This window comes from Musa acuminata, chromosome BXJ3-10, assembly GCF_036884655.1.
Source record: "Musa acuminata AAA Group cultivar baxijiao chromosome BXJ3-10, Cavendish_Baxijiao_AAA, whole genome shotgun sequence".
In the NCBI taxonomy this organism is placed as follows: Eukaryota; Viridiplantae; Streptophyta; class Magnoliopsida; order Zingiberales; family Musaceae; genus Musa; species Musa acuminata.
Window position 1 is genome coordinate 28,489,546 of NC_088358.1, and position 23,873 is coordinate 28,513,418.

General features: G+C 41.2%; 3 protein-coding genes and 1 long non-coding RNA gene across 6 annotated transcripts; 2 read left to right on the forward strand and 2 right to left on the reverse strand.

The window, feature by feature from the left end:
* The first annotated feature begins 4,528 nt into the window (after positions 1 to 4,528).
* On the forward strand, positions 4,529 to 9,918 carry LOC103968581 (putative pentatricopeptide repeat-containing protein At5g13230, mitochondrial). Of its 2 annotated transcripts, XM_065170664.1 has the most exons (4): positions 4,529 to 7,396; positions 7,548 to 7,631; positions 8,733 to 8,845; positions 9,431 to 9,918. In XM_065170664.1, exon 1 carries the CDS (start codon positions 4,690 to 4,692, stop codon positions 7,186 to 7,188), a length of 2,499 nt encoding a protein of 832 aa, XP_065026736.1. In that variant the 5' UTR covers positions 4,529 to 4,689; the 3' UTR covers positions 7,189 to 7,396; positions 7,548 to 7,631; positions 8,733 to 8,845; positions 9,431 to 9,918. The 2 variants fall into 2 exon arrangements, with proteins under 2 accessions (XP_065026736.1, XP_009380120.2); XM_009381845.3 differs by lacking the exon at positions 8,733 to 8,845.
* Positions 9,919 to 13,334: 3,416 nt separating this feature from the next.
* Positions 13,335 to 15,243, reverse strand: LOC103969802 (basic helix-loop-helix protein 80-like). 2 transcript variants are annotated; one of them, XM_065170346.1, is made up of 7 exons: positions 14,799 to 15,243; positions 14,569 to 14,715; positions 14,348 to 14,482; positions 14,188 to 14,271; positions 13,992 to 14,093; positions 13,817 to 13,906; positions 13,335 to 13,717 (listed from the first exon to the last, which is right to left on the reverse strand). In XM_065170346.1, the coding sequence occupies exons 1-6, from the start codon at positions 15,096 to 15,098 to the stop codon at positions 13,856 to 13,858; spliced, it is 819 nt and encodes a 272-aa protein (XP_065026418.1). In that variant the 5' UTR covers positions 15,099 to 15,243; the 3' UTR covers positions 13,335 to 13,717; positions 13,817 to 13,855. The 2 variants fall into 2 exon arrangements, with proteins under 2 accessions (XP_065026418.1, XP_065026417.1); XM_065170345.1 differs by having other exon boundaries at positions 13,337 to 13,717; positions 13,817 to 13,913; positions 14,799 to 15,242.
* A 1,569-nt stretch (positions 15,244 to 16,812) lies between these two features.
* On the reverse strand, positions 16,813 to 18,696 carry LOC103968583 (protein TIFY 9). Its single transcript, XM_009381846.3, has 6 exons — positions 18,510 to 18,696; positions 18,233 to 18,389; positions 18,059 to 18,146; positions 17,865 to 17,946; positions 17,713 to 17,773; positions 16,813 to 17,169 (listed from the first exon to the last, which is right to left on the reverse strand). Exons 1-6 carry the CDS (start codon positions 18,607 to 18,609, stop codon positions 17,082 to 17,084), a joined length of 576 nt encoding a protein of 191 aa, XP_009380121.2. The 5' UTR covers positions 18,610 to 18,696; the 3' UTR covers positions 16,813 to 17,081.
* A 997-nt stretch (positions 18,697 to 19,693) lies between these two features.
* Positions 19,694 to 22,452, forward strand: LOC135650460 (uncharacterized). Its single transcript, XR_010501536.1, has 2 exons — positions 19,694 to 20,192; positions 22,203 to 22,452. It is a non-coding gene; the product is annotated as an uncharacterized LOC135650460 (long non-coding RNA).
* Positions 22,453 to 23,873: the final 1,421 nt, after the last annotated feature.

Below are 23,873 nucleotides of genomic sequence, written 5' to 3' on the forward strand. Positions count from 1 at the left end.
GGAGGCCTCCCCGTGCTTTTCCCCTTCCCACGTGGCTCCCTTCGTCGCCTGCCTGACCGTGGGACCCACGCCTCGGCAGAAGAGAAATTGTTTTTTCAGAGAAATCTTCTCGTGAACTTTGAAGCTCGCAATAATTGTTGATGTACTTCAAATTCATCTTGAATTTAACTTCAGCTTTCATGCAAACTCGGCCGGAAAGATGATCGACGATCCGAGAAGAAAACACCGGCTGTGTTTCTGCAACTTGCCAAACGCCAATGAGAACAATCCGAACATTAGACTGGCACCCTGAGAAAAGAGAATCATCCCCCCACAGTTTTCCTCAGAGGTAAATCCTGCAGCAAAAACTGTAGCCGCTGCCGTATCACCCTCCCTCCATCCTCTCATCATCATCTCGATGGATGATTGACAGGTGGGTTTTTGTCTTGGCTCTGTCAGATGTAATCCCACAAGGCTGCGCTCTCCGATGACGATGGCAGTCGTCTGCAAAGCTAGCGGTCAAGGACGTCACCGGCTCTCTCTCTCTCTCCTTCGAAGCAAGAGGACACGACATGGTTCCTGGTGTTAATTTGTTCATGCACACATGCGAGAATGATATGGCGTGGGAATCTCCACAGTCGCTGCTGCTCATTTGTTCACTGTAGCGTTGCTCTCTTCCTCTGTGCTGATGCAGTAGCAGTGGCTAAACGAATCTCCAGACTCTCTCGCCCGATCGATTAGAACAAGTTATAGGAAAGGATCAAACACTCGCCACCAACGAGACAAAGATTGCTTGTTCGTTTCGATTTGTATTCGTGTGTGCTCTCCTGCAAACTTTACCCAGTGGTCAGCTGGCATGGACGAAGGGACCAGTCCTCGCCTGGAATTCGAAACCATCAATCGGTCACACCTCCTGCTACAGGCAACCTCTGCAAGGAGCCTTAACCCGATTCCCCAAACATGCAAACACTTGCATTCTCTTCATCATCAGTGTATGTGAGTAGCGTGAGGTTTGGGATATGTGGGGAGTCGAACGCTACCCTTCGGCTCTTCCTCTTGGAGCCTTGCGAAGAAAGCAAAGGAGGAGAAGGCTTTTGGTGTTTCTCTTCCCTTCTGCTGCTTCAACTTTTGATCCCAGTCACAATCCGGTTCAACATTTACCAGCGAATGAATGGCACAACCGGAGACAGTAACCACACCAAAAGATTGGCATGGCATCGAGGGGAGGGGCTGACAACATAATGATTCCAACAAAAGGGGTTGCATGACTCAACAGCGGTCGGGATGGGGTCACCTTGGGTAACGTGAACCGGGCCGAACCGGGTTCTTTATTGCCATTGGCTTTTCGGTCCCCCTTCTTTTCGCTTTTTTTACTTTTCGGCCCCCTGTGATAATGCTGTCAGATGGCCGCCATCATTTCCAGCGCAGTGCGGGGTGGGAGACAGAATGCAAAAGCGGGGTGTGGCGTGCGGTGATGGGGTTGCCGATGACGCGGCGACCAATTCCCCCGGTGGGTCCCGTCCCCTCGCCCCACTTTGACCCCCTTTCCTTGACCTCCATCTACCCTTCGTATCTGTCGCCTGTTCAACGGAGGAATGGCTATTGGGCATTCGGTCAGCGAGAGAGCTCCCTAGGGTGGTCCATGGCGTCGCTGCTGCACCAGTAGATCCTGTTTGGGTCGATGACCGTGAAGGAACCACTCATCGACATGAATAATTGGAAAAGGCCGGTGTTAGTGAGGCTCGGCCCATTAGCCGAGCTACTTCGATCCACGAACATCGATGGGTATTCAATCTCAAACATAGATTTGATTTGAGTACAATATTGGGAATTCAAATGACTACGTGGCGTTCACTGGATTGGATCATTCATATGAAAAAAGGATCTAAACGACAGCAAATGCTTGTGAGTTGTTGGGAGGAAAGAACAGAACATACGACATTATGGTGAATCCGTAGCACCAAATGCGATCGTGAAAAGAGCCTTCATCTTGGAGAGAGGTGCACTGTGCTTGGAAATGAGAGCAAAAGACGTCGAACGGTTCCGTGCCTCGGTTTCACATGTTAGCTTTTGGAGTCTCAGATGAAGAGACCCATTGTCTTCCATCAACTTCTTCTTGTTCTCCTGCAGCGCCTGGTTCTCGTTCTGACTCCACAGATCTTTTATTGCTTCTCTCTTCCCCTCGTTCCTTCTCGTCAATTCATTCAACCGCCTACAGTTTTCCTCTACGTTGTTTGCACGAAGGATTGGAGCACAGTGGATGCTCCATCCACGTCTTCTGTACTCGTTTCATGTGCAGGAAAGACATGTTTGTGGTGCATCTCAAGTTCAGGATCTTCCACTGTGGATTCAGGGTATGAATCAGATGGCTACGACATGACAGCTTTGCTGACGCCATGGGCGTCGTAAAGCTGTTGCATGGGGGCTGACGAAGTGAGGATCGAGCAGAAGCTTGGCTGAAACGTTCTGCCAACGGACAATGTAACCCGTACAAGTCCTCGATCCTCTTCACCGTCTCTGGTTTCTCTGGGCGGTGGACCTCTTCTCCCTGAGCAGAGGAATCATCATCCTCTTGTTTTATGACTGCCAACAAAGCTGACATGGTTTCTTCGTACTCTGCATCAAACATCAAAGGCTGTATCAATCCACCTCAATCGTCAACATGTTTCTTCAGAAAACACATTGTCTAATAAGTGCAACGAGAGTATTAGCATAGAATTCAAGGATAAGGAACAGATGCAGCACAAGAACCTAATCGGGTCAGCAGAAACCTGATAGTTCTGATTGAAGCCATGGAGATTGGGGTGAGCCGTTGTGACCATTCCACCACCAAGTGTACACAGCATCCATTCCAAAGAGATTATATAAAGGCATAGGGTGGAACAGCGATGCCAGGATGACTTGTTAGCAATCAAAGAAATTTCAACGTTTGGGCCGAAAATTTTCCTTTTTATTTGATTCTTTGAATCGATGGAGACGAATTTATTGCAGAAGAGGTAGCCGATTGAAGCGTCACCCGTTCACCTACCTGCTTGTTTATTAGCGGCATCAATAGCCCCACGAGTGAGACGAGGGAGCGCAGACGGGTAAAGTAAACATTAGGGGGACGGAGAGGGAGATACCCTGATCACGTACGTATTAATGCAGAATTAGCCAATTATTATCTGTCAGATCTAAATGAAAAAAAATATCATGTGAATATGAATTTAGAATCAGATGATCTACTTTGTTAAGCAAAGAATAATCTATTGGTGATTCTATTCTCTGAAAGGATCACAGACTTCTTTCGCACGAGCACCAAATGAATGGAAGAACGAAGAACAAATCATGTCCGTGAACCGATCAATAGCTTCAACGGAAGCTTTGTTCACTGGACTGCGCCCCGGCTTTCTGCTCAACCAGCAGCTTCTCTATCAGTTCTGCTGCTTCTTGAACCCTGGTGATGGTTCTGGGAATTGTCTTCCTCGATGTTGATGCCAAACTGCTCCTCGGTGCACATCACGATCTCCACCTGAAACCTCAGGTCATGCCATCTGCGGCAATGGGAAGGTACGCAGTGCAGAAGACATGGGTGGATATGATTTAGATGAGCTACAATACCATGTTCAGTGAATCCGCTCCAAAGAAAGAATCTTTAATGTCATGTTCTTCCCACGCATTAGCAGCAAGAAGAAGAACAACAACAAAAAAGAGCTGAAAAGATGTGGACGAACCAAGACAAGACGATACCATGCAGCAGATGTGAAAGAGACGAGCTTCACTGGAGATCATCCCATTTGTCTGCATCACTCACGGTCATCAGGCTGTAGAGATCATTTCAAACGTTAAATTTATAGTCAACAAAAAGTATCGTATCTAAAGCATACTGTGCTTACAACGAGTAGAATGCCGTAAAAATGAGCCCTTTCAAACAAATAATATTCCCCAGGTTTGTGCGAGAGTATAAACTTGCTTTGATAGTTACTACAATTGGACTCCGAAAGGACTACTGCAGAAGCATTCATGCGAACGAGTCTTCCAGAAGAAGAGTATGTCACCTAGTTGCTCTGCCTCGCTGGCTTCAAGGATCAAGGCGTCAAAGTGGCAGCAGATACAGCAGCCATTGGAACCGGAGGGAATGGAGGAGACAGGAGTCGAGGTAGAGGAAACTAGCAAGGGGGGGAGGGTGAGCGGGGAACGGTGCAATCATCCACATTTGAAATGTTGAGAGGTCCACGTTGGCAATCTCTATCTGGTGCGTGGGTCCCCTTCGGTCATCAGCCATATTATGGCTGTGATTTTTTTCGATATTTATTTTATTTTTAAATATCGTTATTTTCAATTGTTTAATTAGTATTCATTTATGAATTTTATGATGCTGAAATTTAGATTATTAATTTGATACGAATGTAATTATGTGTCGAAGAAGCGATTATGTATATATATATATATATATATATATATATATATATATATATATATATATATATATATATATATATATTCTCATAAACAGCCCTATATATATATATATATATAGGGCTGTTTATGAGAATATGCCCGCAACAATTTCGCGAGCTCTTCGAACTCTTCCGGCCGTCGCCGCTTTTGCTGCGCTGCCGGAGGCCACTGCGTCGAGATGCGAAATAGTCTAATTCCGCTCAAACACTATGAAGATTGATTGGGATCTGATCTACGCCTTTTCTCATTCTCCCCATTGATTTCAGCGTTATGATCAGATTTTTGCGGCTCAGGGGACCCAAATTTTGGCCAGTCTTCTCGTTTGTCCAACGAAACACTTCTTCGGCTCACCTCCGTCGGCGTAGCTCTCTGTCGAGCGCCGCATTATATGCTGTAGAAGGAGAGGATTATATTGGCCGGTCACCGGTGTTCGATTCTTATGCTTATGCACGAGCATTTCAGGAATGCATTGCCGAAGTCGATCATGTTAGAGGAAGAGCTGTTCACTGTCATTCCCTGAAACATGGCGGCTGTTTGGATTTGTTCTGCCTAAATATCTTGCTGAACATGTATGCAAAATTTGATATTGTAGACGATGCGTGTCTATTGTTTGCAGAAATGCCCGAAAGAAATATGGTTTCTTTCGTCACCTTAATTCAGGCTTATGCCAAGTGCGGCAAGCTCATTGAAGCAGTGCAGCTTTTTCACAGGCTTCATAGAGAAGGCCACCAACTTAACCAGTTCGTGTTCACCACAGTTTTAAAGCTATTTGTTGTTATGGAGCTGCCAGAGCTTGGTCGTCATGTGCACGCCTGCATTTGTAGGCTTGGTCATGAGTCAAATGCGTATGTTGGTGCCGCTTTACTTGATACTTATTCGCTCTGTGGTTATGTCGATGAGGCAAGAAAGGTTTTTGATGGGATTGTCGAAAAAGACATTGTTGCTTGGACAGGGATGATTTCTTGCTATGCTGATAATGATTGTGCTGAGGATGCCTTGCAACTATTCTCTAGGATGACCATTTCTGGCTTGAGACCAAACAACATCACGCTTACTAGCCTGATCAAGGCATCTGTCTCCCTTTCATCATTAACATTGGGAAAGAGTATACATGGTTGTTCAATTAAAACTTGCTATGAGTTGGACCCTTATGTGGGTGGTTCACTGCTTGATGTGTATGCAAAATATGGGGACATCAAGGATGCTCGTGCAATTTTTGAGGCAGTTCCCCAGATTGATGTGATCCTTTGGAGTTTTATGATTGCACGTTATGCACAAATTGATCAAAATGAAGAGGCATTGGCGATTTTCATGCGGATGATGAGGGTCCCAGTAGAGCCCAATGAATACAGTTTTTCTAGTGTTTTACAAGCTTGTGCAAACAGTAGAGGCTTGGACATGGGAAGGCAAGTCCATGGCCGTGTTGTTAAGATAGGTCTTGATACAGAGATTTTTGTTGCAAATCCTCTAATTAATCTTTATGCTAAGTGTGGGAATATGGATGCATCAATGGTTATTTTCTCAGACTTGTCCAATAGCAATGATGTGAGTTGGAACACACTCATTGTAGGTTATATGCAACTAGGCTTTGGTGAGGAGGCATTGAAACTCTTTAGTCAGATGCATGTTGCTCAAGTACCAAAATCTCAAGTCACCTACTCTAGTGCACTTCAAGCTTGTGTGAGCATAGCTGCCATCGAGCAGGCAAGGCAGGTTCATTCATTGATTGCAAAGACCACACTAAGTGACGATGCTGTTGTTAGTAATTCTCTAATAGATACATATGCCAAATGTGGGAGCATCAAAGATGCTCACAAGGTCTTTGATGTAATGAAGGAATGTGATTTGATATCTTGGAATGCTTTGATCTGTGGATATGCACTACATGGCTTAGGTACCAATGCCTTAGGCCTGTTCAAAAAGATGAGGGACAACAAGGTTGAGCCCAATGGTGTGACTTTCGTCGGTGTCTTATCAGCATGCAGTAATGTGGGTTTAGTGGACCAAGGTCTGTCTTATTTTAACTCTATGGCTGAGGATTATGGCATTGTGCCAAGTATGGAACATTATACTTGCATGGCCAGCCTTTTAGGGCGTTCTGGTCGTCTGAATGAAGCGAAGGAATTTATTGACCGGATGACAGTAAAACCTAGTGTTATGGTCTGGCGTGCACTACTTGGTGGTTGTTTGATTCACAAAAATATTGAGCTAGGGAACCTGTGTGCAGAAAGGATACTTGAGATGGAACCTCAGGATGAGACAACATATGTCTTAATGTCAAACTTGTATGCTGCAGGAAAAAGTTGGGATCATGTGGCTCTTGTCAGGAAATCCATGAGAGCCAAAGGAGTGAAAAAGGAACCTGGTCGTAGCTGGATTGAGTTTCATGGTGAAATTCACTCCTTTTGCATGGGAGATTACTCACATCCTGACACTAGGGCGATCAATGCTATGCTAGAATGGTTACATATTAAAGTTAACAGAGCAGGTTATGTTCCGGACGTTAATGTGGTATTGCATGATATTGATGATGATAAAAAAGAACGAATTGTATGGGTGCATAGTGAGAGGTTGGCCTTGGCATTTGCGGTTATAAGACTTCCACCTGGAAGCCCAATTTGTATAATCAAGAATCTCCGTTTCTGCCAAGATTGTCATGCTGCATTCAAAGTAATATCTAAAGTCATTCAGCGGGATATCACTGTGAGAGATATTAATCGCTTTCATCATTTTGAAGATGGAACTTGTTCCTGTGGTGATTATTGGTGATGCTTATGTGCCTGGAAGAGGCTAGCAATTGCAGACGAGAAAAGAAAATTCCACACGTCAGCAAATATAAGGGGAAAATGTGGAATGTTCACTTTCATGATATGTTGCTTTTACATATCAAAATTTCCTATCAGAAAGGATGCTTGTAGTTGAGAGTGCATGTGAATTGCATTAGAATAAACAAGAACTTTTCGCTTGATTTGTTATGGTAAGAACATTACTGTGTGATGTGTATATTTTACCCTAGTTTATGTTATCATTATTGTGTAAACTTTCTCTGTAAACCCCCACCATTAGAGAGTCCTTTTTGGCTTAAAAACTGCTGCTCATAATACTTCTCTTTTCTCTCTCTTTGTTAGGTCCAACTCTAAACATGGATCACCAGAGTGGCATATTTCTTCAGAGATTCTTCCTTGGTGACTTATTAACTTGCACCACTATAGGTATGCCAGTTTTACCTTTTTGTCATTTGATTTTATGTAGCATATCCTTTTTTTTTCCACATATGCTTTTTCTGCCTTCCATCTTCATCCCTCCTCTCTTTTTTGCATGTATGTGAAAGGTGGGCATTCTTCATCTCATTTTATTGATTCTTCACCTATGTTTTCCTCTTGAGCTGTGAATTCACTAGAGATACATCATATCACTATCAGTGGATATCCAATACAGGGAATATATGAATTTTCTTCCATAACAAAAAGGCTTTTTTATCAACCTTGATGCCTGCTTTCTGTTACTTCTGTTGAAAAATAGTCATAGGCTTTATTAATCTTGCATATGTATACTTGGGAATATTCTTATTTAGTCATCAAACACAAATCTTGCTAACATTACATTTATGCAAGCTAAATGTTCCCCGATGGATTCTTCCTTTTCATGTTCTCTTCCAGTTTTGATTCATAAACCTATGCATGCCTTACAGGACTTATTACAAGTTGATTTATACTGTGAGTACCATATTTCTATTTAACTAAATCTGGTCCATACTAGCCCATTAAGCTTTTTATGACTATCAAGAAAAATCAAAGGTGGAAAAGGGAAAGAAAGAACTGAAGCCTGAGTAGTGTCCTTCATCCACTATGAGTCCAAACTATATATCGTTGAGTTCATCATGCTTACTGTTGTATGAATTATGGAATTAAGTTATCATGGCAAATGCACCTCATAGAAGATCAGAATCATGCCAGAAGGAAATTTCGAGTGGTATAGCTTAGCCTCTTTCAACTGAGTGAATTTTGCAGTTTTGTAATGATAGCTTTATGAAGGATTCTTGATATTACTAAAGAAAAACAATAAAAGCAGAAATTTTCTAGAACTTACGGTCATCTATTTTCTTGGAATTAAGTAATGCTGAATGCTTTTTTTATACTTATCTGGAAGCATAAAGAGGTTTTCATGACCACAGTCCATTTCCATTTACTTCCTGCCCCAAAGCAACGGTAAATTATTTCCTTCATTGGTGGTTCATTAATTATTTTTTCCTTCATGGTATATCTTCTGCGAGAAATATTGATTAAGTGCCATTTTTGATACAAAACTAGTAGGTTGCAAATGGCCTCATGCTGTGCCAAACAAATGAAGAGTTAGTAAGCTGATTTGATAAACTGCCATGAAGAGAACACTGGACCTTGTTCTTTCCCTCTTGCACTTCTATTTGGTATACATTTCAAAGATGTATCTTAGTTGACATTTATGAATTCCAGCAATCTTTACTCTATTCCTTGGATAAAAGAATTTGTTCTAGTTGTTGCAGCTGCAAGTAAAGTCACGTTGAATTAATCAAGTATTTATTTTGTAATGTGTGTCTATTAGTAACTTGTGACTTTGCTTTTTCAACTTCTAAGTAGGCCTTCACTGTTGAAGGCTGCAGAGGAAAATTACATGTGAAGTCAGTATGTCACAACTGTCTAGATGTAAAACCTTGTTTAGGTCATGGAACCACAAAAAAACTGTCACCCGATATGTGTGTTTGAACCTTTTTTCTCTCATTCTTTGACATTTCTTTCTTCTCTCTTTAGAAGGGTGCCACCTACAGAAACACTTTCGTATCAAAAAGTTTGTCCAGCCCTCAGTTCTGAGGAGTTGCGATTGTCATCATAAAGGTGTCAAGAACTAATGTAACCGTTAAAATCAACTGCTTCGCAGATGTTATTGCCTATGCATAGGTATTGCTTGTCTTGGTAAGCAGAGGCCACTGTTAATACCGTGTTAATTCTATTTATGTGTTCTTATATGTCAACAGAAGCAGCCTTAATGCTTTGAACCACTCCCAAGAGGCCCAGATGGTTCGACATCCCAACTGATGACCTATAGTTGCTACAGTTGTTTCTGCTACCACATCCAGCAACAATTCGGCAAAATGAGCACACCATTATAAGAAAGCAAGCCATTTGGAGGAATCAGACATGAAGAAACATGGAGCATGGTCATCTGCAAAGACAGGTTGCCTATGTAATCAGAAAATCACATGCCATCAGAGTAGCATTCCATGGCCTCCCAGAGCAGCATGACCCCTCGAAAGCTCAAGTGTTTATGTCCTGTCTATGAGTCTCCTTGTGGATTTATGCATCACAATTTAGTTTGCGATCATTTAAGATGGTAAGAAGTACGAGGGATGACACATTTAAACGTTTAGCAGTTGATGATTTGTAAAATTTATGATATAAGTTCTTTCTTCTGTACCATAAACATCTTCTTAGCAGTAAATTGACACTGCCAAGCTTCCTTCAAGAGACTCATTGCTCAATTGGTACCTATATTTCCACTTTGTGAAGGAAATGAATTATTATCTGGATTGCAGAAAAGATCAAGAATATGAAATGTGGAGATAATTATACTGGCTTTTGTGCTCCAAATCCTTCTCCCTTTGGCAACTGGCTTATATTGAATCATACCAGTGCATCATTTTCTTAAGCAATCACCAGGCCATGCAACCTTTGCATCTGTGGATGTGAGAGGCACTGTTTCATTACTGGTGGAATCTTTCTCCAAACATATTGGACAATGCTGGTTCTTGTCATGGATATAGCATGCTGCAGACCGCACTAGTAACTCTTACAGACAGAGTAGAAAAGATGGTGATATTTGAAGGCTCCTAAGAGGAACGGATTCAAAGTGGTGAAGACAAAAGAACAAGGTCAATTTGTTCCAACTATTATTTTTTGGTGTCTTCATTATTCATTTTTATCGGATGACACCTCTTTTTTTTCTTTTCCTTTTTCAAATTTGAACAAAAATACTCTCATTCTTTAGATTAAATTATATTGAAATTTATATAAAATTTATGGTTTGATTTTCTTTTTTATTAATCTGGTTCGGTTCTATCAATTCACCTCCTTCTCATTCCCTTTTACCATCTCTTCCTTTTTCTTCGTCGCCTTTTCCTTCTCTTCGTTTTAGTCTCGTCTCTTCTCACTTCGCTCTCCTTCTTCTCTTTCTTCTACTCTTCCACTATTTCTAATCCCTCGCCTCATCCTCTTCCTTATAGTTTGCTCAAAAGAGTCATTACATTTGAGTTATACTCATAACATATTAAAAGATATATTAATTTATATATAAAATTATCTTAAATTTATCATAAAACTAAAAACTATAAGGAATTATCCTCAACAAAATATTAATTTTTATATAAAATTATTATGAATTACTTAGAAGAGTTGTTACACTTGATTTACATTCATTCATAAAATATATTAATTATTATCTAAAATTATTTTAAATTCACCATAAAACGAATCACAAAAATTTTATATTTTATATTTTCTATTTCCTATGTTGACATACCTACACTTGAGATTGAACTAAGTTAGACTCCATCACCTAACCTATTTTAAATTTAGTAATATATATATTTTTAGATAATTTTAATAAAAAATACTAATTTTTATTTAATGATGAATTCAAGATAATTTTAAATTAATATATTTTTTAATAGATTCTATGATTTAAGTATAACTCGAGTACAACTTAATTATAATCCAAGTACAATTCAAGTATAATAAATTTTTTTAAAATAAATTATGAGTAATAGAAAATGAAGAAAGCAATGAAGGAGTAAAAGACAAACGAAAAGGACGAGGAAGGATAAGAAGACGAGGTAGAGTGAGAAATGATAAAAAGGAAGGAAGCCGAGTGAGAAAGAGAGAGGCCGAAAGAGATGGAGATGGAGGTGAAAACGGAGGAGGAGGAGGGTTGATCCGAACAGATTTATTGATCTAAACTTATTTATGGGTTTAAGAATATTTCAAAATGAGAATAAAATTGATGTTTATAAGATAAAAATGAATAGCGAAAATGTCATATGGTAAAAAGAAAGGAAAAAAAAAGAGAACAGTGGGGATGCTAATTGATACTTTGGCCCAGGAACAAACGCCATGTGGGGGATCTGTCACTCTTTTATCTGTTCCGAGGACAGCCCGCCCCTGCAGCAGTACGCCATGCCACATTAAGTCCATCGTCAGCTTCTCTCCCTCATCAGCCTCCCGACGCCCTGCACCATGCCGCCGTGCTCCCTCCTCGCCGCCAATACCGGCGCAGTCTAACATCAGTCCCAGGCTCCAACAGTGGACGTGCACAAGGATCCCACCCCTCGTATCATTCGATCTTATCCTTGGTCCTCCAGAGTAACAGGAACAGTGGAGAGGGACAGTGCATGAACCATGGTCGTCGGCCTCTTTGTGGTACTCGAAAGCTGACACCAAGTGTGCCTTTTCTTTTACCTTGGAGGGACCTCCTCCGGGAAACGTGCATATCAACAAACACTTTGTACCCTATTCCTTATGATTATGAGTGCATGGATTTCTCGAGCAATTATGAAGCAGCAGAAGACCCACAATGAGCTGGAGGCATACTACGGAGGCAGCAACGAGTCGACAGGACCTTTAAATGGGTGCGTCTTCTTTCTTCAGAATTCAACATCTTAAAAGGAAAACAGTAAAAAGGAGGGTTATTATTATTATTATTATTATTATTATTTTATTTTAACATAAGAGATAATAATTTAAATCATAAAAATATTTTTTTAAAAATTTTAAAAATAAAACTATATACATTGATCATCCCGACGAGAGTCTCGTGCATTGAATATATATATTTAAAATAATTATAAGGAACACAAATTGCTGCTGTTAAAATGGAATATAAGCTGAGATAAAAATGTTTAATAATCAGGATTAATCAACATTTTTTAGATCAAAATGCAAGTTTTTCTCTTTTGAAATGAATACCACTGTAGAGATTCTCTCATTTGTAATATACATAATGCAATATTGTTTGTTTGTTGGTACGTATATATATTTTTTCAGATCAACTATTTGATTTTGGATAGCTTCATTCACCGCAAAATCTCTATGTTTATTTGTTAAATCATGAGAAATCTTGTGACTGTCCAATCACTACAAAGCAGGAATGATTTTTATTACTTGACATTTATTTATAAATGATGGTTGATTAATGATATTATTTCCTGTTGTTAAATGATATCTTTTAGATGAGTTCATTTGATTTTGTCAGTTTGAATTGAGCCTCAAAGAACACCTCTTAGATTAAACATATTTAACGGTGCCCTCGATAAGGGAGTCGAGGTCTCGTGAACCCTCTTGTAACCTTAAGAGGATGTAATCTTAACATGATAGTTAACCTATGAGAGTTTTTACTGTTAGTAGTGAGACTGTTACATGTTGGATCATGATTGAAGGCATATATTCCTTATATCAATGTATATCCGTTATCCTAGTTATAATATGTTAAACACCTTCACAAAAATATTATAATCCTATAAAAAAAATATAATTAAGAAACAAAAACTTAAAAAAATAATATAAATTAATTTATTATCCTCTATGAGATTTCAAATCAGTAATCTTATCATTTAGGTATTTTCATAAAAAAAAAATATTGTGATCGAGACTCAAAAAAATAGAGAAAAACAAAATAAAAAAAACACCATTGGATATATAAGTTTGGAGTTTCTTTACGAGGACTGATCCTAATATCCTCGCACAAGTTTGAAAAAGCAGGCTGCATTGTCAAACCGGAAAGTGGATCACAAACTTTCCACAGGACAGTGAAGTGAATCCAAGCAAAAAGTAGTACAGTGGACAGAGCTTTCGAGCTCGTGAAGGAGAAGAGGTGATAGCAATGATGTAAGAATTTATCTCTCTCTCTCTCTCTCGATCTCGGTGTAATACTGTCAGACAATGAAGAAGAAAGATACCAGTAAACTAGCAATACGATATTATTTATGAGAACATATGCAAGCTAGTTAACATGACAAATTGTCTCCAGATATGTGCATCACTTCACTGGCCAAATAGCCAACATCGCCTCCTCATTTTTGAGTCTCTTCTCTGACTTCCTGCCTTGCCCTTGCTCTCTCTCTGCCTTCTCTCCTTCAGCACAGTGCAGTCTTGTAGAGAGACACTGTTTCACATGGGTCTTGAAATGATACTGCGACTGCAGAAGCCGATGCAAGAACATTGAGTGCTTCTGTCTGGGTCTGCAGCTGTGTTGTCCTTCGTCCATGTACATGCTGTGGTAAGAATGCACGATAAGAGAAGATTAATCTCTTAGGAATCCAACTAGGATGCAAATAATAATTCCATCATCGATATCCAAGTTTGTGACTCACCATTTATTCTCTACTCAAAAGAGTACATGTTGGTGAACCCTATTTGATCGACGAACCCTTGTGTTTGTTCACCCATTTGCAGTGCACTGCCTTCATCCTGTAAAATATCATCATGTCCAGGATTTGCTACCTGCGTTTGTTCTTGATTCGGATAAAGCTGAGTAAGAGACCAAACCTGAGAGAAGGTTGTGGTTCCACTGTCAAAAGCTTTGGCTTGAAGATGATTCATCTGGTCTACATAGGACAATGGTTGTGGTATGCTTCTCGTGATCAGTTTCTGAGATTTCAGATGCCACAAGCACATTAACATCACCCCGATTCACTGATGATAGCCAAACAAACACAAGAGAAGTATGAGGTTTGCAGATCACCTGTGGCTGGTTTATGCAATCGGCAAAACCGACGTCGAAATCGTATAATACGGGGCTCAAAGAAGCAATCTTCATGGAGAGAAACTGGACAAAACCTAATAGATTTAGCAATTGCAGAACAAGAGGGGTGCCCATCAACAACACATCATTTGCAGTTTACCTCAACTTGGTTCTGCAAGCACTGCACATAGTTAATTATCTCATCCAGGATCAGTGCTTTACCGGTGACCTTGTCACAGCCAGGAACAAGACCTTGCAGCATCTTCATCCTTTCACTAATCTTCTTCCTTCTCACCTGAAACCATGACATGGTTTGAAGCTTTGTGATTATGGAGGTCTGAAGCTATGGCGTCAAGTGTCATATAGTGGTAGTAGTAGTACCCTTTCCGAGAGGCTGTGGTTGTCCGTTGCTTGACCTCTCCTTGCCCTCACATGAACGTATCCATCAGAGGAGCTCCTCAGTTCCTCTGTTATCTTTAACCCACCTTTAGGCCTCTTCTGTTTCTTGCACTTGCCATCCCTGATCCCCTAGCAACAGAAAGAGAGGAAACAAGGTATTGAGGAAGCAAAACAGCTAAGCTACCAACAGTTCAACTTGATGATGTTCTTACCTCGGATTCACCAGTGACCAAACTAGCCTCGTCTTTGGTCTTTCTTTTATGATCCACACGGCCATGTTGGTTCTGGTTCTGGACCTTTTTAGATTCATGGAGTTCACTCGACAATGGCGAACTAATTATGACTCCATCAGCCGAGGGAGCATCTGTACCAGTATCAAGGGAGCTGCTGCTATCGAAGTCTGTGACAGCAGCTGCTGCTGCTGCCACTGCGACTTGCTGCTGCGGCATGAGGAGGAGCATCTCAGCCGTGGTCTTTGAAACGCAAGCAGAGTCCCAATGCGAGGAAGCCATAATGCAGTGACAGAATCGATGTCAACAGCTGAAAGAAGAAGAAGAAGAAGAAGAAGAAGAAGAAGAAGAAGAAGAAGAAGAGGCGAGAAAGAGGAGACCGATACAGCGAGATCAGTGGCAGCAATGAGTTAGCAGGGTTGGGACTCTGATGGCAGTCTTTAAGCTGGTTATAAAGAAGCTGGGAAGAGATCCATCTCAATCCTACAATTCCATCATTAACTCTTCCATCAGTTCCATCGTCAATAGAGGAATGATTGGCTATTGAGAGCTCAGCCAAATTGATATTTACCAGTATTATTAATCCTATCTCGATTTTGACTTGCATCGAAATAATGGATACAGCACTAAATGGTCCACTGTCATTTTTGTAAGCTTAAATATTTTGAATTGAGTTGGTCCAGAAAAATTATAGATATTTGGATGTAAGTTAGCTTTTTACGAAAAATGTCAGTAATTATTGAATTAGTTTGTCTTTATTGCATGCGGAACAAATCATTCGTATAGATTGAGAATATCTTATATCGAATTACATAAAGATCGAAATCGAGCGAGATTTTTAACGTAATATCTCCCACGATTAAGTTAGTAATGAAATAAAATAATAAATCAAGTAAATATTAATTGAACTCGATTATTGTAATATGATTAGCTTTTCATAATTGGTTCATCTTGAAAAAATATTTTACAATTTGAATAGAAATAACGTCGATACTCAATTGTTCACCAAAATCTTGACCATCTCGATCCGATTGGTCTATGACATGTGGAGTCCTAATTGAGATGGATATTTTCCCTAACGATCCTAAACCTTGTTGGAAACATGCAGATGAGTCTTTTAAGTTTTGTTGTGTCCATTGTTCCCCGTAAAGTATAATAAAGTTGAAACGCATCTACAGGAATCTTATCACCATTGTCAGTTGTTTCCTTGGCGTTGATCACCAAATGGCGTTAGGTGCCACATGTATTGATGATACTATATATAGTAATGGTAAGAACAGTAAGCACTTGAGTCAAATCACATTATATATAAATTTTCGTTTTATAATACGTATATGCTATGCTTCGGTTGATAAGCCGTATCCATAGCTGTTGGCCCATGTTCAACATGGCGGAATGCAAGTTCGATAGATCACTTCATGGAGAAGTTATATCATAAAGTTGATTCCATCAAATCATGTGATTGAGTGAGAGAAAATTGTGAAAATGAACGGTCGAGGACGAGTCTTCATAAGCCTGCAAGTTCCACTCGCCGATGTGGTGTTGCACGGAAGCTTCTTGCGCTGTCATAGAATTCTCTATGTTGAAGCTTCTTCCACTGTTGTAGAAATCGAAAAGTTAATTTGTTTGTTCATGCCACACGCACTTGTAATGATGTCTCGGTTATATTAAGATATTATATACAAAGGAGATGACCACGAGCTGTGGGCAACGCCGTACTCCATTAGAGAGAGAAGGAAAATACTGCGACGGTGTCATTTTTCTGGACGGCCCTCAGGTACGAAAGAACTCTGTTTAGTCACAGAAGAAATACCACGAACAGAACACACAAAGGTACTTCGTTGCCAACCAAAGAAAACAGAAGGAGAAATGTGATTTTGAGATATGATTCTTGTACTGGATCATCAGACAGCAGGTATAGATCAAAATTTAGAGGTATGAATTATGACGTTCCGTTCTGAGCAATATAAACGAAGGTTCAGCAGGAGCAAGTAGGGAACGAAAAAGTAGACCTTACCGGCTTTCTCTGTGCAATTCATACAAGCAAAGAAAACACATAGTCCTCCTCGTCGCTAAAACACATCCTTGGCAAGTATTCATTGCCACAGTCTTGAAGAATTAAATCTTCAAGTCAACATCCACGTCCATCAAAGAAGGTTAAACATACGGAACCATAGTGCACAAAATGGACCGGCAACTTAAGGCCACCCTTTCTACCTTAACGCAATGAAACCAAAGCAAACTAAAGAACGACAGCGTTGGATGTCAGAAGCCAGACAAGGGATCCGAAGTCGTCTTCTCCGACGAACCCGCCACCTCAGTTTCCCTGACGAATGGCCCGGACGCCGTCATCCTGCACATGACAAACAACCCATTAGAATCATGAAAACGATACTAAAACATACTACTAAATATTAGACTTTGTCCGGTCTCATCTGCACCACATATTCCTCGCTTGCCGTAAATATCTGTTCCAAGTCAACTTAAAGTAAAGTATTAATAATACGTAGGATGCGGTTGGTATAGGTTGTTCTCACGTTTTATTTTCCTTTTCGTATTGAAGCTATTATTCGTCAGTAAAAATATGTGGACAGTGACAACCATGCTGAGGTGCATTCGTATATGTATATCTATTACATGTGGTTAAGAAGGAACGTGCGTCCCGCTTATGTTAATATAATTTGAAACATACCATTCTCGTGACCTCGCCATGCCACCAACAATTAATCTGATCACGTGAAAATAATAATAAAAACTTATTGTTAATTACTAAATACACTCCTCTCCCGTACTTCGTTGGCCGTGAGATCCGCGGTCCGATTCAAGGCGGGAGGGACTGACGGACGGTGGATTCGAGACCCGCATGGATATTTGTAAGTGAAATAAATTATATTACCTTCGCTTGCGCTTCTCGAGGAATCGCTGCAGCGACTTCCTCCGCGCCATCGGCAGCGAGTCTGCACGAAGAAGAGAGGCTTCCATTTCAGGCAAATGCTCGGTTAACGCATCCTAAACGACGTTAGAGGAGTTTTTGGATTTGGTGGCTACCTTGGTTAAGTTCGTCGAGCGACCGATTCCTCCGGCCGTTACCCGCGTTACCGTCCTCCGCCAGCTTCAAAATAACCTCCACCTACAGCATTTATTAATATTTAGTGATGTTTCTTTGGATAAGAAACGGAGAGAAAAAGGAGACCGGAGAGCGCGAGAATGAGAGGGGGAACGGAACGGGATGGGGAACAAACCCTTTCTTTTGGGAGGTCGAAAACGGCCACCGCACCGTTGTAGAAGATCGTCAGCGGCGCTGTTCCCTTCGACATCTCCCAAATCGGCCTTGAAATTGTTTGAGAAAATAATACAAATCCGATTCAGTTTTTTGCACGAAGAAAAAGTTGAAGACAAATAGTAGAATGGCGAACCGGAAGGAGGGATTCAGAACCGGCAGCGGCGACGAAGACGGGGAGGGGAAGAACATGGCGGTCTCAGCAAGCGGCTGTGGAGTCGCGGCCGGCCATGAGTGGCCGGGGGCGATCGCGCTCCTGATAAGTTGGGGGTTGACCCTGGAGAGTTGTTTACCTTAACCAAAGCGCAAGACGATAACAACCATCAAGAACGACCACAAGATCCGAGAACAAACACGCCAAACGCAAGAAAAGGCCATATACTAAGAAAAAGAAGGGAGAGACAGAGGAGGACCTCGGGCGGGACTTGTTCGATCCAAGGCGTGGAAGCTGGCCGCCATCTCCTTCTCGATCCCGAAGAAATCGAGCTCCACCAAGGTATTACCCATCGCCATTCCTTCTCCCTTCGGCTGCTCCCTTTGCTTATTTCCGTTATATTTTTGTTGTCGTGGTGAGGAATGATACTGCAGAAGCAGCAGCGCGGCAGCGCCAGCAGCGAGAAATAGCAGCGCGCCTTCCTTCCATTAGTTTTTTAACTTCCCCGAATCACCCATCTACTGGCGATGTAATATCATCCGTTGGTGTCACTCGGTGGTGAGATCAAACGGCTGCAGAGTTCGAGTAACGGAGGGGTAATTTAAAAATTTTGGGAAAGCATAAGGGCGAGATATGGAGACATGCGATTTGATGAATCGCGGGTTCGGCTGGTGTCCACGCGGGCGTCGTGGGCGATCGAATGCACGTGACGCCAGCGTGTTTTACTGAAACGGACACGTGTCGAGAGAAGGAAGGTGAAACGCGAAACAACCTTGGGACTTCCGCGGTAGGTACGGATTCTGCTACGCAGTCTGCGGCATTTCTCTACGGACCATAAGTTGCCACGTAATGGATTCAAAGGGGATCCCTGAAGTCGACGTTGGACCGGATCCTGGGAGTCCTCGGGCAACCGTACCCGTACCAGCTGTGTCTGGTCACCGCCCGTATGTACGATGCATTTGTGATATTTTTCGCGGAGGATTGCACGGACGCGTATAGGGCCTGTAAAATACCCTTATTAGGGCTGCTGCACACGTGACAGTCGAATACTCCAAAGCATGGGAAAGTGATCGAATGAAACGAGGATAGGAATAGGCCGGGAAACGGGGAGAGGTGCGGACTATGGTCGGTGGCGTTTGGGTGTCCCGCAAGTTTCTAAGGTCAAAAAAGCCATCACTTGTGAGGCAGGTGTCCAATGCGAAACGTATGTTTGTTGATCGATAAGGTTCATTGGATGCTTAGATCACTAACGAGTCGGAAGAACTTAATCAGGTGTCGAATACGATATATATATATATATATATATATATATATATATATATATATATATATATATATATATATATATAACCCTCTTAATGTGTACACTCTAATTTCAAAAGCGTCCCGCAGGTTAACTATAAAATGGCACCACCGCAACAAGACCCAATCCAAGCACCGTCTTCCCGGAGCAAACCCCTAACTTTTCATGGCCAAGACCAATGGAGAGCCTTGTTCCCGAACCCTAGAACCAGAATGAAGCGCAAGCGTGATCTCGAACCCCTCGTGGAAGGGGAGGGCGAGCGAGAGCAGAAGCATCAAAAGCTGGAGATGGCCTCTGTTCTGCACCTCCTCCTACCCGCTGTCGATGAAGGGACGGGAGCTCTCACCTCTGTGGACAAGGGAAAAGGGATAGTGGTGGAGGAGGAAGAGGGGGATAAGGAGGCCGATGATGACGACAGCGACGACGGTAGCGATGTGGGTAGTGAAGACGAGAGTGGCGGGGAGGGAGATGATGACAGCGATTTCGTTGATGATCCGTTGGTGGAGGTCGATCCGGAGAACATCCTTCCTTCAAGTACGCAGCGGCGGGAACCTCCGCCGCCGGGGGTTTATGTCGACCCTGATCAGGATGAGGATGACAGCGGGGACAGCGAGTAAGATGATGCGAGGCGAAAAGGAGGTAACTTTGGCTGCAGATTCATGTCTTTACTTTTGGTTTGACGTTAATTCTCTTGTTAGGACTTGGGATTCTTATATGAATTCTGGATTCACCCCCGACTGGGTATCAGATCGTTCTCATCATTCGTTTCCTCTTAGAGCAACAAAAATGGGGAGTTCATGTAGCACATATGTATATAGTTAATGCATCAGAACTCGGCTCTTTGTAGTCAGTATTTAGCAGATGAAAGAGCCCTTTGGATTGATTTCAAATGTTTATCTGGTTTACTATTATGATTTGCTTGGTCTGAAATAGATTTTTATTTTTGGTTAGGTGTCTTGAGAATAGACAATTTTATGTTTTAAATTGGATAGTAACAAGAGTAAATAGTAGGTTTCTAAAACCAGATGAAACAACATACTGTATGACCTTAAGTTGACTGTTGACAAGACTGCGGATTGTGTTACAGCTTGCTGGGTTTGCATGTTGAAGCTTAAAAGACATGGTAACATAAAAATTTGACTATATTCTGAAGACTATTGCAAGATTACCACATGGTAATGTTACTACATGATAACGTAAAAGTAAATACAAAAGATGGGTATGCAATTTTTATATGAAGTTATTAGACCTAGTTCTTGTCCTGTTACTTTAAGTTTGCAAGAATGTTATTTTATTTTTTATGGTTAGTTTCTGTCAGTTTCCGAATTGTGCATGAGATCCCAAGAGCTGGTAGCACAGTGGAACACTGGAAGGTGCATATGCAAAATCTAATTGCGCATGGTTTTTCATTCTTTTGCCACCAAAGACCCTGGTTGTGTCATCTCACCGTTGCTCTAGTAGATATCCAGAACTATAAGAACACAACTTTGGTGAAAAGTGAAAGCATATTAAAGGATGTCAGAAATGCAAAGCTGATCTCCGTTTTATCAAGAACATAGCCTTGCATCCACTCCAAGACTGCAAGACCTTATTCTGACCATGCCAAAACAATATTTTTTATGGATCAGCCAAACTGAAATGTCTGTTCAGCAAGATTGAATTGAGTTTCAAGGGCAAGAGGAATCATAGTAATTAGTTAAGATTGTACTTGAAATTTGTGAGTCACTGAAAAGGGCATTTGTGTTAGCATGATACTTCTGACTTCTTCTTTACTTTCATTTGTCTTTAGATTTCAGTTTTTTGGGAGTGAAAAATGATATTCAAAAGGGAGGGTCATCATGGTTATGGAACAAAACTTGCTCTAGTCTAGTTTCGGGGGGCAGGGGCTATCTCAAATTTCTGGATTTTTTTTTTGGTTCAATCAATCAGAACTAAGATGCATTAGAAATAAGATCTTGTTTCGAAGAAGCAGAGATGGACATGGCACGCACCGATCTACAATCTCATCTAATCTCTGATCTGAAACTTTTTTAGTTTCCTTGATTTCAAGTGTTGAGAGGAGGCAAGAAATTAGCAGAGGAGAGGCATAATAGGGTATGCAAGGTGATACCTTCAGAATTTTCTTTTTAATGTTCTTTCCAGAATTTGTTTCTCTGCTTTGTATGCATGAAAACATGACATATTTAAACATTACTATTAAGCAACTCATTGGCAATGTCAGACTCGAATTCCATGGTTTTGAACTTAAAGAAATCCAAATATTTTACCCATACGGAGCTACAGGAGATTGCATTTCGGGGCATGAAGCGGTGAGATAGAATAAAATAGGGGGCCTAAACCATAGTCCACTAAATCCATAGAGGAGCTTGCAGATGCACCACCATGGATGAAAAGCATGTACTGACTGGAAAAAGAGACCTTTTTTATTTTATTTTACAAGATGTCTAATAGATATTTTCTGCATCATATTCGTTTCGACTGGTACTTATCATAAACACTTGCAGCAGCTTCTACATAGAAGCCTATTGAATACATTGTTATGCTTAGATGATGTATCAATTATCATAAGGACCAAATTATGCTACGATATTAATTTTCCTTCACTTGAGCACCTTGATCATTTGTCTTTGCCATGTTGATGTGATACAGGCCGGGTAACTACTGATCGAAGATAACATCTGCATTCTTCGTCTTCTTAATAGTTGGGACTGGGTGCAGAGAGTTGCCATGTTGAAGAATGAGCTTTATCGTCTACGAGTCAATAATTCCAAGCTACAATTTGTAAAACTTATGAGGAGGCATGTAACTTGTAATGAGATGTTTGAACTTTTGCTGTTTTATTCGGAATGATTGCCTTGTAAACGTTTGCAAAACCAAGTAATATGCTTCTCTGTGTCTTTTGATTCTGGATATGAACCTGGAAATCTGAATCAATTTCTCAGTAAGATTTGCTTCTCTTAACTATGTAACATATTGCATATCTTGTTGCTTGGTAATGTATTCTTTTGTAATGCAGGAATGTAGAAGTTGGCAGAGGACCTTCTCCCTGGAGATGTTTGCAACTCAGCATTATACGGTGAATTATTTGATGAGATATATCCTTCTCCCTGGTTCCATATGGATCAGATTAAGGCACCAGAGTGGCATAGATCATTTGGTGCCTGGTGAGTTTATCATTTTGATTTCTTTTCTATCGAGTTGCTAGAGTTTGTGTTCAGTTTCTTTTATTCTTCCACGTAAATGAACAGTGACATGGATACGAGACCGATAGATCTCTCTTTCCACTTCGTTTCTGCTCTTTAGCTCTTTGCATCAAAAGATCAGAAACAAGTTCTTCCTCTCCCCCTCCCTCGGTAATCTCTTCTGTTTTGCCCGACTGTTTTGAAGCGAGAGAGAGAGAGAGAGATGGGCGCGGCGCGGAAAGGAAGGATTTTGACGGCCGAATCGGTCCCACAACCGCATTTTTGAGGCTAGGGGTTGGGCATTTATGATCAATGATTGGCGATACGGAGAGGCGCATTTAAGGAGGGGAGGACGGGAGGGAGATCGCACCCGCATGTCAAGGCACTGCTCCCAGTGGTACGGGAGGGCGGTGTCGGAGTTCAGCTCCACCGTGATTCCCCCAGCGCTCTCGTCGGTCGCCTCGGCGAGGTGCGGCGGCGGCTGGTCCCCGCATCAACGGGCAGCTCCTCAACAAGGCGGCGATCATATCGATATTGGGAGCCGCCATCGCCGAAGGCGAAGCCCACAACCAATGCAATACGAGAGGAGGAGGAGGAGGAGGGGGTGCGAAGAAAGTCGGTGCAAGCAGTTGAAGAAGAAGAAGAAGAAGAAGAAGAAGAAGAAAGAGTTTTTTTTGTGTTTCAGGGGAGTGTTTGGGTGGAGAATAAAACGGAAGCAGAGTTGGGAACGCCGGTTTTAACGCGGCCTTCTCAAAATAAAAGAAAATAAAATTCATTTTTCTAAAAAGAAAAGAAAAGAGGATTTGTTATGTTGTGATAATAGGTTTGGAGAATGACTTCTTTCAATGAGTTGGCAAAAGTTCATAGGGGAGGTTTTTGAACTAATGTATGCTTGTCTTTTATCTTATGAACCCTAACGTAAAATATCGTTCAATTTTGATGATGGAACAATATACAATACCGATAAGTCCATCTCTACTCTTTTTGATGAGGATGCTCTATGGCACATCCACAAGGTTTAGTCTCTATCATGTAACTCAATCTATTATTTTTCTATAATAATTTTATTTTACTACTATAGCAGTCACGATTTTAGAAGGATCATATCATAGCAAAATATCTTCATGATTCTTCTGTA

Coding starts and splice junctions, on each gene's coding strand:
- LOC103968581 (XM_065170664.1), top strand. CDS start 4,690: ATGATCAGATTTTTGCGGCTCAGGGGACCCAAATTTTGGCCAGTCTTC.
- LOC103969802 (XM_065170345.1), bottom strand. CDS start 15,098: ATGGCTTCCTCGCATTGGGACTCTGCTTGCGTTTCAAAGACCACGGCT. Junction 14,094..14,187: donor ATTGCATAAACCAGCCACAG/GTGATCTGCAAA, acceptor CTGAAATCTCAG/AAACTGATCACGAGAAGCAT. Junction 13,914..13,991: donor GAACCACAACCTTCTCTCAG/GTTTGGTCTCTT, acceptor GATATTTTACAG/GATGAAGGCAGTGCACTGCA.
- LOC103968583 (XM_009381846.3), bottom strand. CDS start 18,609: ATGGCGATGGGTAATACCTTGGTGGAGCTCGATTTCTTCGGGATCGAG. Junction 18,147..18,232: donor GTTCTGAATCCCTCCTTCCG/GTTCGCCATTCT, acceptor AACAATTTCAAG/GCCGATTTGGGAGATGTCGA. Junction 17,947..18,058: donor TCGACCTCCCAAAAGAAAGG/GTTTGTTCCCCA, acceptor TAAATGCTGTAG/GTGGAGGTTATTTTGAAGCT.